At 43.0% G+C, this 17,385-nt stretch overlaps 1 protein-coding gene across 1 annotated transcript in view; it reads left to right on the plus strand.

The window, feature by feature from the left end:
• Window positions 1-5,117: 5,117 nt before the first annotated feature.
• Window positions 5,118-17,385, plus strand: part of PLEKHM3 (pleckstrin homology domain containing M3) — a 125,182-nt gene continuing 112,914 nt past the window's right edge. Inside the window, exon 1 of the mRNA XM_018560402.1 lies at window positions 5,118-5,697. Coding sequence (XP_018415904.1) covers window positions 5,133-5,697 — 565 coding nt within the window. The 5' untranslated portion in view covers window positions 5,118-5,132. The remainder of the gene's footprint in view (window positions 5,698-17,385) is intronic.

Genomic DNA, 17,385 nt, shown 5'->3' on the forward strand with positions numbered 1-17,385 from the left:
ACGATCAACAGTAATGTCGGGATCCGTCCCGGCTGAATCGGTCTCAGTATACCAGGAGCTGAAGCTCGTGATATACTGAGCTTTGAGTCATGGGAGGACGCTAGTTTATGTCCCCCCATGACCCTTAGGAGAACTATGGGGAAAAACACTTAACCCATAGTTCTCCTTTAACCTGTTGCCGTCCTCCCGTGAAAAAACGGACGGACGGCACAGTCCCATTGGCGGGCCCGTTCTTTACAGCCGTTACCGGCTGTTTCACATACATACGATCGGCGGCTCTATAGCCTGCCGATTGTATGTATGGGCTGTCTGGCTGCACGCTTTTAAAGCGTTGCCAATGGCCAATTTTGGGTATTGTAGTTCTTTGAGGTTTCGCACGCGCGCAATTTTAAGGCTTGACATGTTTGGTGTCTATTTACCCGACGTGACCCCGTCCTTTATATTTTACCAAAAAATTGGGTAATAATAAATGTTTTATCAATTAAATTAAATTTTTCGATAATTTGTCCTTCATATATTAAAAAATAAAACCCCCAGTGGCGATTAAATACCATCAAAAGAAAGCTCTATCTGTCCCTAGAAAATGGTCTAAAATTCATTTCAGTACAGCGTTGTATGACGGAAGAAATGTCAGTCAAAGTACTGCAGCGCTGAATACTGAAAAATGGCCTGGCCAGGAAGGGGGTTTAACACCACGGACGTCAAGTGGTTAAAAACTTTTTGACTTCAGTATCACTTTAGGTTATAAAAATCACACATAAACACCATGCAATATTTCAAATTCAAGTTTGGTGCATATGTGTGTATGTATAGAGATCAAGGACAAAATTGTCTTGTCTTTAGTGACTGGAATGCTATGTAACTTGTACTTCCTTCCTATGAGGTATGACTAGTTAAACATACCCTTCATGCATGTGCTCCTGAAACAATGGGCTAGTCACGCTAGTCAGTCTAGTTCAGTCTAGTGCAAGGTGCTTTCATTTTGTCCGACAACACTGATTTTGCCTTCACAGTAGGTCGTTTTATAGCATAAATCAGTTATTTACAGAGTCTGTGTCAATACTACTGCCGTCTCCTGGTGCATGTTCTCACATGGAACTGGAGGAACATAGTTTTCATTTGCGTAGAGCCATTAAATTGTCTCTTTGCATGCAAATTCAGATATGTGTATGCTTTGGTGGCTTACAACACTTACTCCTTTCTGCTGCCCGTGTTTTTGTAATGTACAAATAGTCTGGGAAATCATCCCTTCCTTTGGCATACATGAGTTCAGTGGTGGCCTTTCCCTTTTGTTCCATAACAGCTGTGGCTAGATTTGGCCCCATGACCTTCCGATAGTCCTTTCTGTTTTGTGGCAACTCATTAGCAGAGCTGCCCTCTTTTCTTTGCATTGTACGTGACAATTTCGGTAAACAGTGCCTTCATACATACACATATCAACTATGAATGAAAAGGATACCGGAAGGTTTGTGAGGGACTGAAAATATTAGTTCAGTTTAATCAAATGGATGTATAATAGCCCTTTGACAATGTTATGACTTTGTTGTTCATTTAATTTGCATAAAAAGTAAACAGATACATTCTTCACATGTATTAGGAGATGAACAAAATGTATCATAGCTTAATGTTAAGCCCGTCTCCAGAATAAAGTTACCCCCACCCCAACTTACTGATTGCTGGTTAAAAAAAGCCATTTTTACTTACCTTAAGCCACGCCCACTTGTCACTCCGGTCCCAAGCCTTCTCTTCTGTTTTTTTATTTGGGGGGATCCTTCTTCTGGTGTCCACATCACTGCTGGCATGATGTGGCCACTTCATATTGGCTGTCCAGCGGCAGAGCCCTCTCTGGATCCAGAAGAGGAGTGACATCATTGTAATGGGACTGTCTGGGACCAACCAGCGAGGACCATCTGTAAACCTCAGTTAGCAGTCCTCTCGCCTGTAAACAGTCCCTGTGAGGGACCTGGATGGACTTAGGATAAGTATACTTATAACTTACCCCCCTCTGCCAATCCCTGCACTGGCTTCCATCCCCCACCCCTCTCTGCCAACCCTTGCACTGGCTTCCACTCACCCAAAGGATACAATTCAAAATATTGACAACCACTTACAAAGCCATCCACAACTCTCCCGCGGATATATCTCAAACCTTATCTCAAAATATCACCCTAACCATCCCCTCTGCTCTTCCAAAGATCTACTGCTTTCCAGCTCCCTCGTCAACTCCTCCCATGCTCGCCTCCAGGACTTCTCAAGAGTCTCAAACATCCTCTGGAACTCTTTACCCCATCCTATCCTTCTATCTCCCACTCTGACTGCCTTTAGGTGATCCCTAAAGACTCATCTCTTCAGGGAAGCCTATCCTACCTCTAACTAACCACTCATCCATCACATTCTCTAACAAATCATCCCCACACAGCTACCTCCTCATGTATCACTTGCCCCTCTCTTTTAGATTGTAAGCCCCCAGGGGCAGGGCCCTCCTCACCATCTTGTCTTGAATTATATTGTAATGTCTTCCTTATATTGTAAAGCGCTGCGCAAACTGTTGGCGCTATATAAATCCTGTATTATTATAATAATAATTATAATAACAACAATAATAATAACTTGCTTCACCAGGTAACAATATTTTTTTGTTTTTTTAAAATGGCACAATGGGTTAGAGGGGGGTGGGAGGTGGATCATATTTTTTTTCTGGAGTGGAGCTTTAATTTAGAGTTTCTTACATAGTAATAGGGATCCAAAAGGTTGGTTGCCTTGGTTGTTGATGTGGATTGTTTTCCTACTCTAGTAACTAGGGATGCACAGATACTGATACTAGTATCGATGCCGATATAGAGTATTTGGGCATTACCAAGGCATTACATGCCGCCTGGCTTCCTTAATGGAACTTCCGCTTTCGGTATCGGTGAGTGGCGAAACAAAAATATCAGTACTCGATACCGAAAACCCGGTATCGGTGCATCCCTGCTAATAACTGTTTACTATATAGTATGGACTCCAAACAAATGTAATATTAGTATTCTTTTCAAATCCGAATAGCTCAGATGGAGAATACAGTCTGATTTCTAGTATTCACGCTAGTTTATCCACACGTGTTTTATTGCATGAGATACAAAATAGTGCAGTTTTCAAGTGTAGGATGTCTTCCAGTGTGCAGTGTATGTGCAAAATGCTGTACAGAGTTGCAAATTGTTTTAATATACAGTACATGTTTGTGTTTAATGCACAGCTTGCAAATGTTTTTACCATAAATACCAGACATACTTCACCCACTCTTACCCTTTTCTGTATAAATACTGTACCAAATGTGATATAGGGGTCAGCTAGAGTAGGAGACTGGACACCCGTGCTCAATGGATCAAAGAATGTACCTTGTCGTGTACTGCCAGGTGCTATAGTAATATACCAGCCTTTGCACAAAGCCTGCATGTAACTTTGCTGTAAAGACAGATTTGAAAACACACACAGCATGGGGCAACATATTAACATATCACAATGTACTCATGTTGCATGCACAATGTACTGTGGCTAACCCCACACTGCAAGGGTTAACTGCACGTTTTGGTCTAGGGAGGAAATTAAAAAAGTTATAATCACCTGATCCTCAGAGATGGCTTGTTCTTAGACCGCTCCCTCCAGCCTCACTCCTCCTCTGCTGTAGCGGTCTAAGGTCCCTGAGTCATCACGTTCTATACACAGCACATAGAACATAAGGACACAGAGGGACATACTATCACTGCAGTGGAGGAGGAAACAGGCAGGAGGGAGCGCTGTCACAGCTGGCTGGCTTGGAGGATCGGGTGAATATAACTTTATTTTCCTTAACAAATAACTTTGTTATTTTTATTTATTGCAAAAGACAGTATCCCCACTGCAAGGGTTAATAAAAATGTTGCCTGGAGTTCTTCTTTAAACTGCTTGAACCCACATTTTTTTAAAGAGAGCCCATCATGGAAAAAAAAAATTAAGGGTGCCTGCATATATTTGCAGCAGCCTCCTTCCAAAAAAACAACAGAGGCACCTTTTAGAAATGTTTAGTAAACCATCTACAAACAGATACTTCTAGATAATTGCCAGCTTTTTATTTTTTGCATTCCTTTATTTTTCTTTTCCTCCCCAGTCTTCCGACAGTGGTTATTTTAACTAATGAGAGGGTACTAGCTCTCCCTTTACTTCCTACAACTCTGGCACATGTGACTTGGACATGTGACCATGCACATTATCTCAGGGGAGGAAAATGCCTTTCCCTGAGATCTCATGAGATTACAGATTAGATTTCCCAGCAACGCTCTGCTGATGTAACCTTCCCAGGATGCAATGCTTGGGTACGATTACATCATTTGTGCCACAGTGGACCAGGAAGTAGAAAAAAAGAAACTGTAAGTAAAATAAAAATGTTTGTTTAGCTAATGAATGTAAGATGATTTCATATCAGTATGCAGAGCTGTATGCTGATGTTATTTTTAGTCAAAGGGAGTAAAGGTCCGCTTTACCCCTCGCATCACAGCCGAATACCAGACCAATCTGACTGTCAAAACGTCAGCATTCTCCAAAGGTGCCAAAGCTCGCCTGTCCATTCCTGCCTCCTGAACATTCTTATTGGCCAGGGAGGCTGGCAATCAAGTAATGGGCTAATAGGAATGTGTGGGGTGGTGTGTGGGCGCTTTGCCAGTGAAAACGACTACAATTTTGGGACTACACTAGAAATGTTGGGAGGCTGCTAGTCATTTTATTCCATGACCAATTATTTTAACTCTTGGTGCTCTTATATAGCTTCAGGACTGAACATTATTATGTACTGTATGTAGAATGCATTTAGTTGCCTGTGTGGAAAAACAAACCCTAATAAAAAAAAATGACAATGTCACATTATAGAGCTCTGCAGTTTTTCCTTCACTTCATGACAATGGTACAAACTCTTCCAGATGTTGACAATGACCATTTGTAAATTCGCCAAATGAATAAGAAGTTCAATACTTTTTACTTTCTTTCAGCAAATGTGATAAAATAACGTTTTTTTTTTGTTTTTTTTTACAGTGTTTGTCCTGACTTTACACATTGATCATCTGATATGCCTTCTTCCTAACTGCCTGATGATGCATCATTAATGATCAAATAGGTAAGCAATGGAAGCACTGGAAGTGGATGACATCAGTCCGGCGCTAGAGGTCACAGAGGATTTCTTCAACTCTTTTGAAAAACTAGAGCATGGTAACCATCAGCCTGAGGTCTTTGGGATTCATGAAGCTCCTGAACTGTTAGGAAATGATCTATCCAGTAAAATCCAGCAGCAAGTTGATGGACAAAATGCAAACACCTCAAAGCGTAGCATTATTTGGGAGCGGTGTAAGAGCAGTCTCTTTGATGCCAAAGCAAAGAATGGGATCCATGCCAAAGAGCACTTTTCATCAGCTAGGAGAACATTTCCTGATGTACCTTTGTCGGAGGGACAGGAAAAAGACGCTTCTACCTACAACTTCTTCAGTGCATGTCACCGTAGACGTGACAGGCCTCAGTCGATTAATGACACGGTAGGCCTTGCTGAAGACTCTACAAAATTTAGACCAGGACACAACAGGTCGCGTTCTGATGTTAGTCATATAGACTGGACAAATATACGCAAGCCAGCACCTTTGCAACGCTCATCAAGCCAAGGGATACACTTCACCAGAGACATTGAAGGAAATACTGGTATGTATTTATATGAATTAGCGAAGCACCAATACCAAGTACAGTACTCGGTACAAGTACAGATACGTTTCTAGCTCCAAGACTAGACTAGAGAAAAATTCAAAAGTTAGGAGGCAGCTGTGATTTATAAGGAGCACACGGAGCTCCTGGGATTTGTACATCTCTGTTTTAATGTAGGATTTTGTTTTTATAAACATATATAAAGGGATGCACCAATACCAGTTTTGCAAGTACGAGTACTGATAAATTTTTGTTATGTGACAGTTTTTCTAATACAATATCGACTAATGGTTTCAGGACAGTGGTGGAGCGCCAGAGCTAGGTACCAGTTGCAACCGCTGCAGCCCTGGTAGTTATCATGAAAATGCCAAGTATCGGCACTGGTATCTGGACATCCCTAATATGAATAAAATGACTTTCAGTTTGCTATTCTGCATGAATACAATACTCACGTATCACGAAATATAGCAGCTGTATAACAAAATTTAAAAAAAATAATTATTTTTATCATAAAACAGTCCTTGAGCTCAAGTCAAGTGACGTTGCCTATGCTAAGATAATGTCATCAGTCTGCTGCAGGCAGAAGGAAGAACTTCCTGTCTCCTGTGATTAGACTGCCATATTGTACATTTGTAGCAAGTCAGAAGATAGGAGTCTGCAGCAGGCGCTGCTCTGTGTCAGACATTTGTGAACAAAGATTGCACAGACACCAGCATTTACATTAAAGTGTCATCTCTGACCGAGCATTTTCATTCCAGGATATAGATGTTGACACTTGATGATGCCTGAAGAAAAATAGTGTTATCCGTTTGATGTTAAAAGCAGATAACGACATAAGGGTGAGCACTGTGATCTCTGTGAGAGGTCAGAAACATCTGGAAGTATTACACTTAAAGGAGAACTATGGGGTTAAGGCTTTTCCCAGTAGTTCTCTTTAGGGTAACGGGAGGACACAAACTAGCATCCTCCCATCACCCTAGGCTCAGTAGCTCGCGGTATACTGAGACGCCGCAGTATACCGCGAGCTGCTGCTCGCGGCATACTGAGACGCCGCAGCTGAAGCGGATCCCGACAATTATGCCGGGATCCGCCCAGCTGCGTGACTGACGCAGAGAGGCAGAGCCAGCTGTACCCGCCCCCTCCCCCGTCCGTTCCGCCAGTCAGCGCTGGCGGATCAGAGCGGGGAGGGGGGAATCCAGCCCCTCCCCTGTCACGGCAGAGAGCCGTGACAGGATTGAGAGGTGAGCGAACGCCGGTATGTGTTCCGTCACCTCCCGATCTACTGAGCCGACCTGTGACAGTCTCATTGTCACAGGTCGGCTAGAACTATGAGGTGAGTGAAAAGCACTCACCTCATAGTTCTCCTTTAGCCACTTGCCGTCCGCCCGTTGTAAAAAAACGGATGGACGGCACTGCAGCATTGGTGGGTTACCGTCTCCGGACGGCACTTTTTTTCTGCTCGCGCGCGACCCCTAGCGGGCGCGCACGGGCAGAAAAGACCCGACCAATGCAAACACCCGGTACCGGGTGTTTCACATATACCCGATCGGCGGCTCCATAGCCCGCCGATCGTCTATATGTGCTCGTTTTTTCGACCGCCACCCCCCCCCAGCGGCCGCCGCGCCGTTTTTTTGCAAAACCACCCTGACCCCTCACCTTCAATCCCGGGATCCGCTGCCCCATCTGCGGCCCGGGACCGGCTCGGGAGGGCGTCAGGAGGAAGAGGGAGGGAGATCAGCTCATTGCTGTCTCCCTCCGGGATGTGAATGCAGAAGTGATGTGTATTACATCACTTCCGCATTCACCTGTCAGTCATCTGGCTGCTATAGCCAGAGAAAAGAAGCTGATGAAGCAGATATCTGCTTCATCAGCTTCTTTTGGGGTCCCCAGGGATCCCCATAAAGAGGACCTGTCCGTGTGCCTTTGCTATTATATAGGGGGATTGTTATCCCCCTATGTGATAACAGCCAATTTTGGGTAGTATCAGTTTTTTGAGGTTTTGCACGCGCACGCAATTTTAAGGCTTGACATGTTTGGTGTCTTTTTACCCGACGTGACCCCGTCTTTTATATTTTACCAAAAAAATATTATTTTGGTAATTTTTCTTAATATAGTAAAAAATAAAACCCCAGTGGTGAATAAATACCACCAAAAGAAAGCTCTATCTGTCCCCAAAAAAGGGTATAAAATTCATTTCAGTACAGCGCTCCATGACGAAATAAATGTCAGTCAAAGTACCGCAGCGCTGAATACTGAAAATTGGCCTGGATGGGAAGGGGGTTTAACACCGCGGATGTCAACTGGTTAAGGTGGCCATACACCTTGCAATTATCGGACGACACTTTTCGTCTGATGATCGAACCGTCGTACGATTGTCGCATGGCAGCCCCGATTTATTGCAAGGTTCAATTAGCCGTAATTAAAGAAAAGCACCTGGACGAATTGCGTAATCGACCGCACGTATTTTCAGTTGCGCATGAGCAGTGTAGATCGTACGTACGATTTTTGACGTACGGAAACGCCACTAACCTTGCGAAGATTGTACAGTATTTGCGGTTGTACACTGCCCATACACCTTGCGATTATCGGACGACAACGCGATCGCATACGATTATCGTACGATAATCGTAAGGTGTATGGGCACCTTTACACATTACTTAGCATGCACCTAAAGCAGAACTCCAGGCATGAATTGTGACCCTTAAGAGAACTATGGGATAAAAAGGTTACCCCATAGTTCTCTTTTAACCACTTGTTGCCCGGGGCGATTTTTTTAGAATTGTCTGGTCCTCTGAGCTCTGGGCCTGATATCCTGTTTTAAGGGTGGCTCCTTGTCCCATGAAGCCACCCTTGTGTGTGCTAGTAAGCCCCACTGCAAGGGTTAATTTTGTACATGCCTGGAATTCATCTTTAAAGTGAACAAAGCAGCCCAAATATATTGAAATATTAAAGCAGAACTCCGGGCCCAAACTTTATTAACCCTTCCAGTGGGGCTACCCTTGCTTTGCAAGGGTTAACTGCTCGTTTTTGTCTAGGTTAAGAAAAAAAAGTTATAGTCCTCTGATCCTGGGAGACGGCTAGCTCTTAGACTGGTCCCTTCTGTTTTGCTCCCTCTCCGCTGCAGCGGCCTAAGGTCCCTGAATTATCATGTTCTATACACAGTGTATGGAACGTGAGGACGCACCATCTCTGCAGCATACGAGGAGAGGGGCAGGAGGGACAGCCAGCCAGCTCCGAGGATCAGGTGAGTATAACTTTTTTTAACCTAGACAAAAATGAGCAGTTAACCCTTGCAAAGCAAGGGTAGCCCCACTGGAAGGGTTAATAAAGTTTGGGCCCGGAGTTCTGCTTTAATATTTCAATATATTTGGGCTGCTTTGTTCACTTTAAAGATGAATTCCAGGCATGTACAAAATTAACCCTTGCAGTGGGGCTTACTAGCACACACAAGGGTGGCTTCATGGGACAAGGAGCCACCCTTAAAACAGGATATCAGGCCCAGAGCTCAGAGGACCAGACAATTCTAAAAAAATCGCCCCGGGCAACAAGTGGTTAAAAGAGAACTATGGGGTAACCTTTTTATCCCATAGTTCTCTTAAGGGTCACAGGAGGACATTATACTAACATTCTCCCGTGACCCAAAGCTCAGTATATAGCAAGCTATAGTGAGCTATATACTGAGAGCATGGCAGTAGGGATGGATCCAGACAATAGTATCGAGATCCATCCAGTTGGTTGTTTGACAGTGGGCTCTGCCTATCTATAGGTAGAGCCAGCTGTGCAACCCCTCCCCCCGTTCGTTCCTCCACTCAGCGCTGGAGGATCGGAGAGGGAATCCCTGTGGGGAGCGGCGACTGACAGTCATCGCTCTCTGCAGGGAGATGATCGAGAAGCGAGCGGCTGTATGTGTTCACTCACTTCCCGATCTATAGAGCCGACATGTGACAGTTTCATTGTCACACGTCAGCTCCAACTATGAGGATGAGTGGAAGTCACTCACCTCATAGTTCTCCTTTTTAAGTAAGTGAAGGCTTACCGGGGCTGTTTAATTCTAGTACCCTGGTTATATATGGGCCAATAAGTTATAAATAGGGATGCACCGATACCACTTTTTTTTACGACCGAGTACCGATACTTTTGATCAAGTACTCGCCGATACCAATTACCAATACTTTTTCTTAAAGGGACAGGTCACATTTTTTCTAAAGCAATACAAACTAATGAATTAAGGTCAGTTTCTTAATATTATGATTCATGAGATGACTAGCGAGCATGACGCCGCCTTTCCGGCCAATCAGAATGCCGGCGCTGCGTCATTACACGGCGCCCGGCTTCTTGATTTGCTAGCTTCCTGACCAATCTGGAAGCCAGGCAGAGCATCATTACACGCTACCCGGCTTCCTGATTGGCCTGGAAATCGGCTCCATGCTCTCTCATCACAAGTGACGAGAGAGCATGGAGCCGTTTCCCGGCCAATCAGGAAACCGGGCAACATGTAATGATGTGCAGCCTGGCTTCCTGATACAGGAAGTACTCGTGCTAAGTATCAGAGCATTTGGTACGAGTACTCACCCAAATACTCGGTATCGGCACCGATACTAGTATCGGTGCATCCCTAGTTATAAATATGTAAGACAATCATGTGCCGAGATAAATAAGTACAATTCAGTGAAATATGTGATGAACAATGAAATATGAGTATATGCTTTAAAAATATATACAGAAAAGCATATCAAAACATGAAAATATGTGAACAGAGTGAAAAAAACAAAGTTCAATGTGCAGCAATAAACATTGTGCAAATAAACGCATGGGGTTAGTCCACCACTGGATAGATCCAAACTTCCAAGTGAGCAGTTGCCACAGAATCCTGACAGACCTTCACCTCCACCCAGTGAATGCAAAATTGGAACAGTGCTCATCTGGGGAGATCGACCCCCAGAACTAGGTCTAAAAGCGCGTTTCCCTTCTTAATAGGGGAGGGAAGCCCATATGACTGAAGCCCTATTTTACCTGCTCTGGAACGCATGCAAACGCATCAAAAACACATGCAAATGCCCTGGAACGCACTAAAGCCTGTTTTAAACTAAAAACGGCCTGGAACGCATCAAAAACGCAGCACAACCCACGGCACTGCGTGTGCAGAAACTCATGCAGATCTGCTCTGCATTTGGTGTGAACGAGGCCTTAATGTTGCATCTCAGCATGTTTTTGTAATTTTGTTCTCTCTCCTCTTATATTCAATACCATTCTATAATGCTGCCCATACCTGTAGCAATAAACAATCAATCGATCACAGATATGATAGTTTTAAACAATTATTTATTTGAAGACTATAGTTTGATACAACAATGGGACAGATTGATTCAAGGTAATTCGTCTGGATTAACCATCAGGACCGATTTTGTTCCTGATTGCTGATCAAAACATTCCTCTTTTAATTCATTGTTACTGAAAGTACGATTCTTTCATCAAAATGATCCTTATCATATTGTTAGGTGTGTGACCAGCATAATCACATTTGTTTTTGTGCCAGCAGTGTGTTGTTGTTTGTTAAATACATGGTGCATTAAAGTGTGCAGTCATAGCTAAAGTAAAGCTTTTATCACTCTTTGCTTGTTGAGTCATTTAGGCAAACTGAGGATCATGCAAAAAGTCATGGAATACTACCAGTAAAGCTATCACACTGATAAGCATTTACTTGCTTATACAGGTATTCCTCACTTAACGACCGAGTTCCGTTCCTACGACCAGGTCGTTAAACGAATTGGTCGTTAAGTGAGGAACTCTATACAGTACTGTACTGCATTAGTACAGTACTGTATAGCGTTGCCGATGTACAGTACCGAACAGTGTACTGTACATCCGGCAATGGAAATACTCACGGGGATGCGCTGTGAAGAACGGAGGACGTCACTTCCCCCGGCGACACGTCGCACTGGCGCTGATGCTCAAGGTCGGAGGTCGCTCGGAGGACGGTCGTAAGTGCGAGTGGTCGCAAAACAGGTAAGTCGTTAAGCGAGGAGTATCTGTATTAAACAAAGTATTTTGCAGAGTTTGAGACACACACGCATGGTTTGCGTTATTAAACCTGTGTGCCTTGAGGAAATAAACACATGAATAAATACAAGAAAAAACGGGGGGGATTTATCAAAATCTGGAGCAGATTTGCACTGCAGCCAATCAACTTCTCTCTCTCATTTTTAAATCTTACCTGAGCAAACTGAACTCTGGCAACCAGAAACTACAGTTATCCAGCATCTACCGATCCCCCTGGGTGCCGGATAACTGGGAGTTTACTGTATAAGGCTTTAGAATTTAAAAGGATCCTGTCCTGTTCCCATTCAGGTCCATGTGACAAGTTATCTATATAGCATAAGCCCCCTCGTATGTTGATACTTACCTTTGCCACACTCCTGCATCACTCCATTTGTCTGCTCTGGCCCTCAGAAGTACATGGTATTTTCAGTTATTGGGGATCACGTGACCTGCATGCTTTCCTCGTATGATGCAGTGCTTGGGCCAATCACCAAGCCCCAACACTTTCACATGGGGACCGGAGAACATCATAACATTTTATGTAGAGCCACATTGTTTCTCTCCATTTTTGAAGGACTAGGTTGGGTAACATACCCATGTCAGGGTTTTTTTTTGGGGGGGGGGGGGTTTCTTTCTGTCCATTAGACCAAATAGGAATTGAGAGGAAATCTCTCTAAAATCCTCTCTTAGCTGTTAAGGCAGCATGTTTCGCCCTTGATCCCATGACTCCACCAAATTTTAGTTTTTTCTTCACTTTTGATACACAGAGAATTTGCCTAACGGGGCGCAGACAAGATTGCAAATTCCCCAGGTTTTGTAACCCTTCCCTAATTCATTTACTGTTGAAAAAGATTTGACTTCAGGTACACTGAAGTGTATTTTACATAAAAAACGGACAGTATGAAGTGCTTCTGTTCTTATACCCTTGTTTCATTTTGGAAAATTGCTTTGCAATAGAAGGGTTTTCCCTTTTCTACAAAGAAAAGCGGTCCAAATGTTCATGCACATGTGCTGTTGTCAGCCAGTGACCAAAGCTCCATTGTCAAGATTTACCCACCAGAATTCCCTCTACTATGTTACAGCCGTTACAAAGCTGAATGATTGTGTCATTCTTTTCCAATGACTTCTCCATAATGTAGAATAAACAAGTCACTGGGGCGTTGAGTGTTTCGAACATGACAGCTTTGCTGTAAGTTTGTAGAAGGATGTTAAGACACAAATGATTATGGGGAAGTCTAACAACAGGAAGCTAATGGAGACATGAGAAGCTAGCACATTATTCAAGCCCGCAGCATTTGCTAAAAACTGAACTATCAGTCATGGATATAGTTGGATGTCATCATCTATTCAAAATGATGAAAAGTGTGTTATGATAAATATATATTTTTCTCTACATTCAATATCAAAAGAAAAAATATAGGCTTTGTATCCCAGGACGGAAAATGTTATTTCTTCCGTTTTTTGATACCGATGTCAGCCGAACAAAAAGGTTCAGTAAAATATCGGGCTGGCTGACATTTCCAGTAATATAATATAGCTTAATGTATCATGTCACATCTTTCCATGCTTCATTAGATCTGTACAAAAGCGGAATCTGCGCAGAAAATCTAATACTTTGTCTAGTTCGTTTTTATCTGCCTGCAGTTACAAAGTGCAGAGGGGCTCCTGTCTTTGGAAAGACAGCTTCTTCTTTCGAATGACCTTAAAATACCAATTACATTGGCCTTTATTCCATTAGTGGTGGATAAAATACGACTTCTGTAAATCTTTCACTGCATGATAAAATCAGTGTAATATAACGAATACTAATAACATATAATTTGTTTCTGCAAAGTGCTTTCAAATATCCTCATAAAAGCATTACGTGACTTATTATTATAATTGCAAATCTGTTCATTTTAAATTATCTTTACACAATATAGGACCATGTGACAGCTTCCCTTTCTGCTTTTGAAAACACGGCAACAGTAGCACTTCCTTTTATTAAATTTAATTATTATACTGCTTGGCTGGGGTGAAAGTTAAATAAAATGTGAGTGGAATAATATGGAAGCCTCATTAATTTAACTAGCTTCTGGTTTTGTGGAGTAGGTACTGTAAGAACAGAAGTTAGAGCTTTTTGGCGTTTCGACTCTTTTCTTTGCTGTTTATATTTCCTTGCCTGTAAATTGTGCCAGTTTATTTTCTGATATCACACATGGTAACCTTAGACAATAAAAAATTGCTGTATATTGAATGACAATCAGTTTGTCTGTGGGGAGCAAAATTGGCAAGTCTAGTTGCGAGCATTCTGATTTAAAGAAACCCTGTTGCTGCAATAAGCTTTCCCAGTAAAGGCATACCTGTTGACCAGAGATGTCAAACTCTTTCATGGCAGGCCAGATCAGCATTATGGTTGCCCTCAGGGGGCCTGTTGTATCTGTAAAACTATATAAATGTATCTACTCTTTATCATATTAAATACTTACCTCTGCATTTGATTTATTACTGGTTTTAGCAAAAACTTAATTACTAGCTCTGAAAGTAGAAGTCTAGGAAAAATAATGGCAATTAGTGTAATAGTGCGGACAGGTTCTATAGTGGTTATGTGGACTCTCAGGTGGGCCATGCGGGATCTATGGTGGGCTATGCAGGGTCTATGGTGGGCTGTTTGGACTCTCAGGTGGCTGTGCAAGTTCTAGGGTGGGCTTTGCGGACTCTCAGGTGACTGTGCAGGTTCTACGGTGGGCTGTGCGGATTCTCAGGTGGCTGTGCAGGTTCTATGGTGGGCTGCATGGACCCTCAGTTGGCTGTGGCGGGGTCTATGGTGGGCTGTGCGGGTTCTACGGTGGGCTGTGCGGACTCTCAGGTGGCTGTGCGGGGTCTATGCTGGGCTTTGCGGTCTCCAGGGGTCCCCGGTCAGTCTTGGTGGCTGCCAGCGGCATGGATCCACAAGAAAGAGGAGATTTGCTGCCGGCACAGTAAACGGGCGCTGCGATTCACAGCAATGCTGCCAGGACCTTGCTGGGGACCTCAGAAGCCTTCCTGTGACGCCCGGCGCCTCTTTACAGCGCCAGCTTTGTTTAAAAAATTTAAAGCACCAATATCGGCGCTTAGTATAGGGTTATTTTCATGAGTACGAGTACTTGTGAAAATACCCAGTATCGGCATTGATAGCGTTATCGGTATCAGTGAATCCCTAGTTAGGGTACAAGGATACTTCTAACCTATTTGTGGTTCTCACGGTGTTGCTGGCCCACTGCAAACAGTACCACCTATTAATACTCCTCTTTCCTAATGTCCATGCCACTGAGTGCTGCTCTAATTCTGAGAAATGTAGGGTGTCGATCTTTGGGGGTCCTCCGACCTATATCAATGGTTCATCTTGCTAACAATGGTCCAGTTGTCTATTTACATGTTTTCTTTACAGATATGCTTTCACTGGAAAAGTTTTCTACATTCGTATAGTTGTTTTAAGGCAATGCTGCACAAATCCTGGGAGCCAGGTAGCCAATGCTCTTTAAAAGTTACAACTGGCACCTAATGTTTGAGATTTTTTCTAGTTGTTTTCAATGGAACTGGCTCCTGGCTTGGAAAGGCTACTGAATTCCATATTACACCCCTGTTTTAAGGCACTTTTGAGTACCTGACTCTTGGGATGTAGTCTGTAGTCCTCCACTAGTGTTTCTTGACATTTAGGGTAAGCCTTGCAAGCTTAAAAGCCTATCTCCAGATACAAAAACAATTCACTTTGCAGTGGGGTTACCCCTACAATGAAAAAATAAACATTTTGTATAGGGGGATTCTTTAGAGCAGTTTTACTTACCTTATCCTTTTTGAGTCTAATGCAGGTCTGTGAAACCTGCATTAGACCTGATGACCTCAGCGGGCCTCCGCCCGCCAGAGCGGGGAAGAGGCTGCAAGTGCCGGTGTGGGAGCGGGGAGCAGGTAAATAAAACTGCTTTAAAGAATCACCCATTACAAAAATGAGCAGTTAAACCTTGCAGCGTGGGGCTACCCCTACACTGAAAAAGTTAACTGCTCATTCTTGTCTAGGGGGATTCTTTAAAGCAGTTTTACTTACCTTATCCCTGTTGCGGCAGTTGGAGCTTGCCTTTCTTTCCCCCACTCTGGATATGTATTGTCCCTAGGCTTCCTCATGTCTAATGCAGGTCTATGAACCCTGGATTAGACCTGATGACCTCAGCGGGCCTCGGCCTGCCAGAGCAGGGAAGAGGCTTCCATTACCGGTTTTGGAGCCAGTGGGACTGGGGCGCAGGTAAGTAAAACTGCTTTCAAAAATTACCCATGACAGAAATGAGCCATAACCCTGTCCAATAAAATAGTGGCACTTTTTTTTAATTGCACAACTGTTTATCAAATCTATATTATCACATTCATATTAATGCACACAATCATAATATAATATCTGTTTGTCATTTATATTTGGTAAAATATAAAAGATGAGGTTATGTTAATTAAACATATACTAAACATGTAAAGCCTGAAAGCAGAACTCTAGGATTATGAACAATTAACCCTTCATGGACCCTGCAGCCTTTTCTCCCCTGGGCTTTGGTGGTCTAAATACCCATGACTTCTTCACGTCTATTACAAGTCTATTAGATTGGGACATTCCACGGCCGGAACAGGGGTGGAAAGAGGTGAGCAGTCACTGCTGCAGGACCAAGAATAGTGTGAGTATTTCTTCTTTATGCCCCTTGAGAAAAATTAGCAGTTAACCCTTTTAGTGTGGGGGTAGCCCCAATGCAAGGGTTAATTTTTCACAATCCTTCTTTAAATCTGTGTGTGAAACACCAAAAACTACAGTACCCCAAATTGTCCAAATGTGACTCTTTTATATGCTTTACAGGTCACCAACTCAGAGTAAGCCATGAATCATGGCCCTATAATTATTGCTCTCACTCCAGCAATTGCCGCTTTACTTAATATGTTTGTCAGAGTCACCATTTGCGTGAACACCCGATGGCCACTTTTACTTTCGCGTGTGTGTTTTTTTAAAAACACACGGTCAAAAACTAAAAACAAATATGCATTTCTATATTGAATTTCTATAAAAAATGTTTAGACCCCTGGTGTCACCTCTTCAATCTGTTGAAGCCGGTAGAGCACAGACTGTGCTTATTCAGCAGGCGTTGTTTGACAGCTTTGAACACAGAGCTCACTGCTTCCTGATTCATACTACCCAGGGGAGATGAGTAAATGGATGTTCTCTCCATCCTGACACATGCCATGATGGTCCCGGGCACCCAGGAGGGACACCAGCAGCGACCATTCCGGCACATATTTTAAATGTATTTCTTGCCAAAACCAGAGGGGACTCCAACGGCAATAAAAAATGTAACAAGGGTTCTAACCCTTTCTTACTGTCTCCAAAACTACAAAAAGGTTTTGGCTTTATATATACTTTTATTCTATAAAAGCTTCTAACAAGACTTCTTTGTGAAGGGTTTTCTAATAAACCTTTTATTTTGGTTACTGTTATTTAGTTACACTGAGTGCTTTTATTTAAGTACCCCTTTGCTTCCTATTAATAATAAAAAAGGCCTTAAAACCTGTATTTATAAAATTGCACATCGCTTGTTTGTTGTCCCATCTGCCTTATTTTTTTTTTTTTTTTAATGACACCCTAAAAGCTCAGCACGGAGG

This window comes from Nanorana parkeri, unplaced genomic scaffold (assembly GCF_000935625.1).
Source record: "Nanorana parkeri isolate BGI_ZX_2015 unplaced genomic scaffold, ASM93562v1 scaffold453, whole genome shotgun sequence".
Taxonomy (NCBI): Eukaryota; Metazoa; Chordata; class Amphibia; order Anura; family Dicroglossidae; genus Nanorana; species Nanorana parkeri.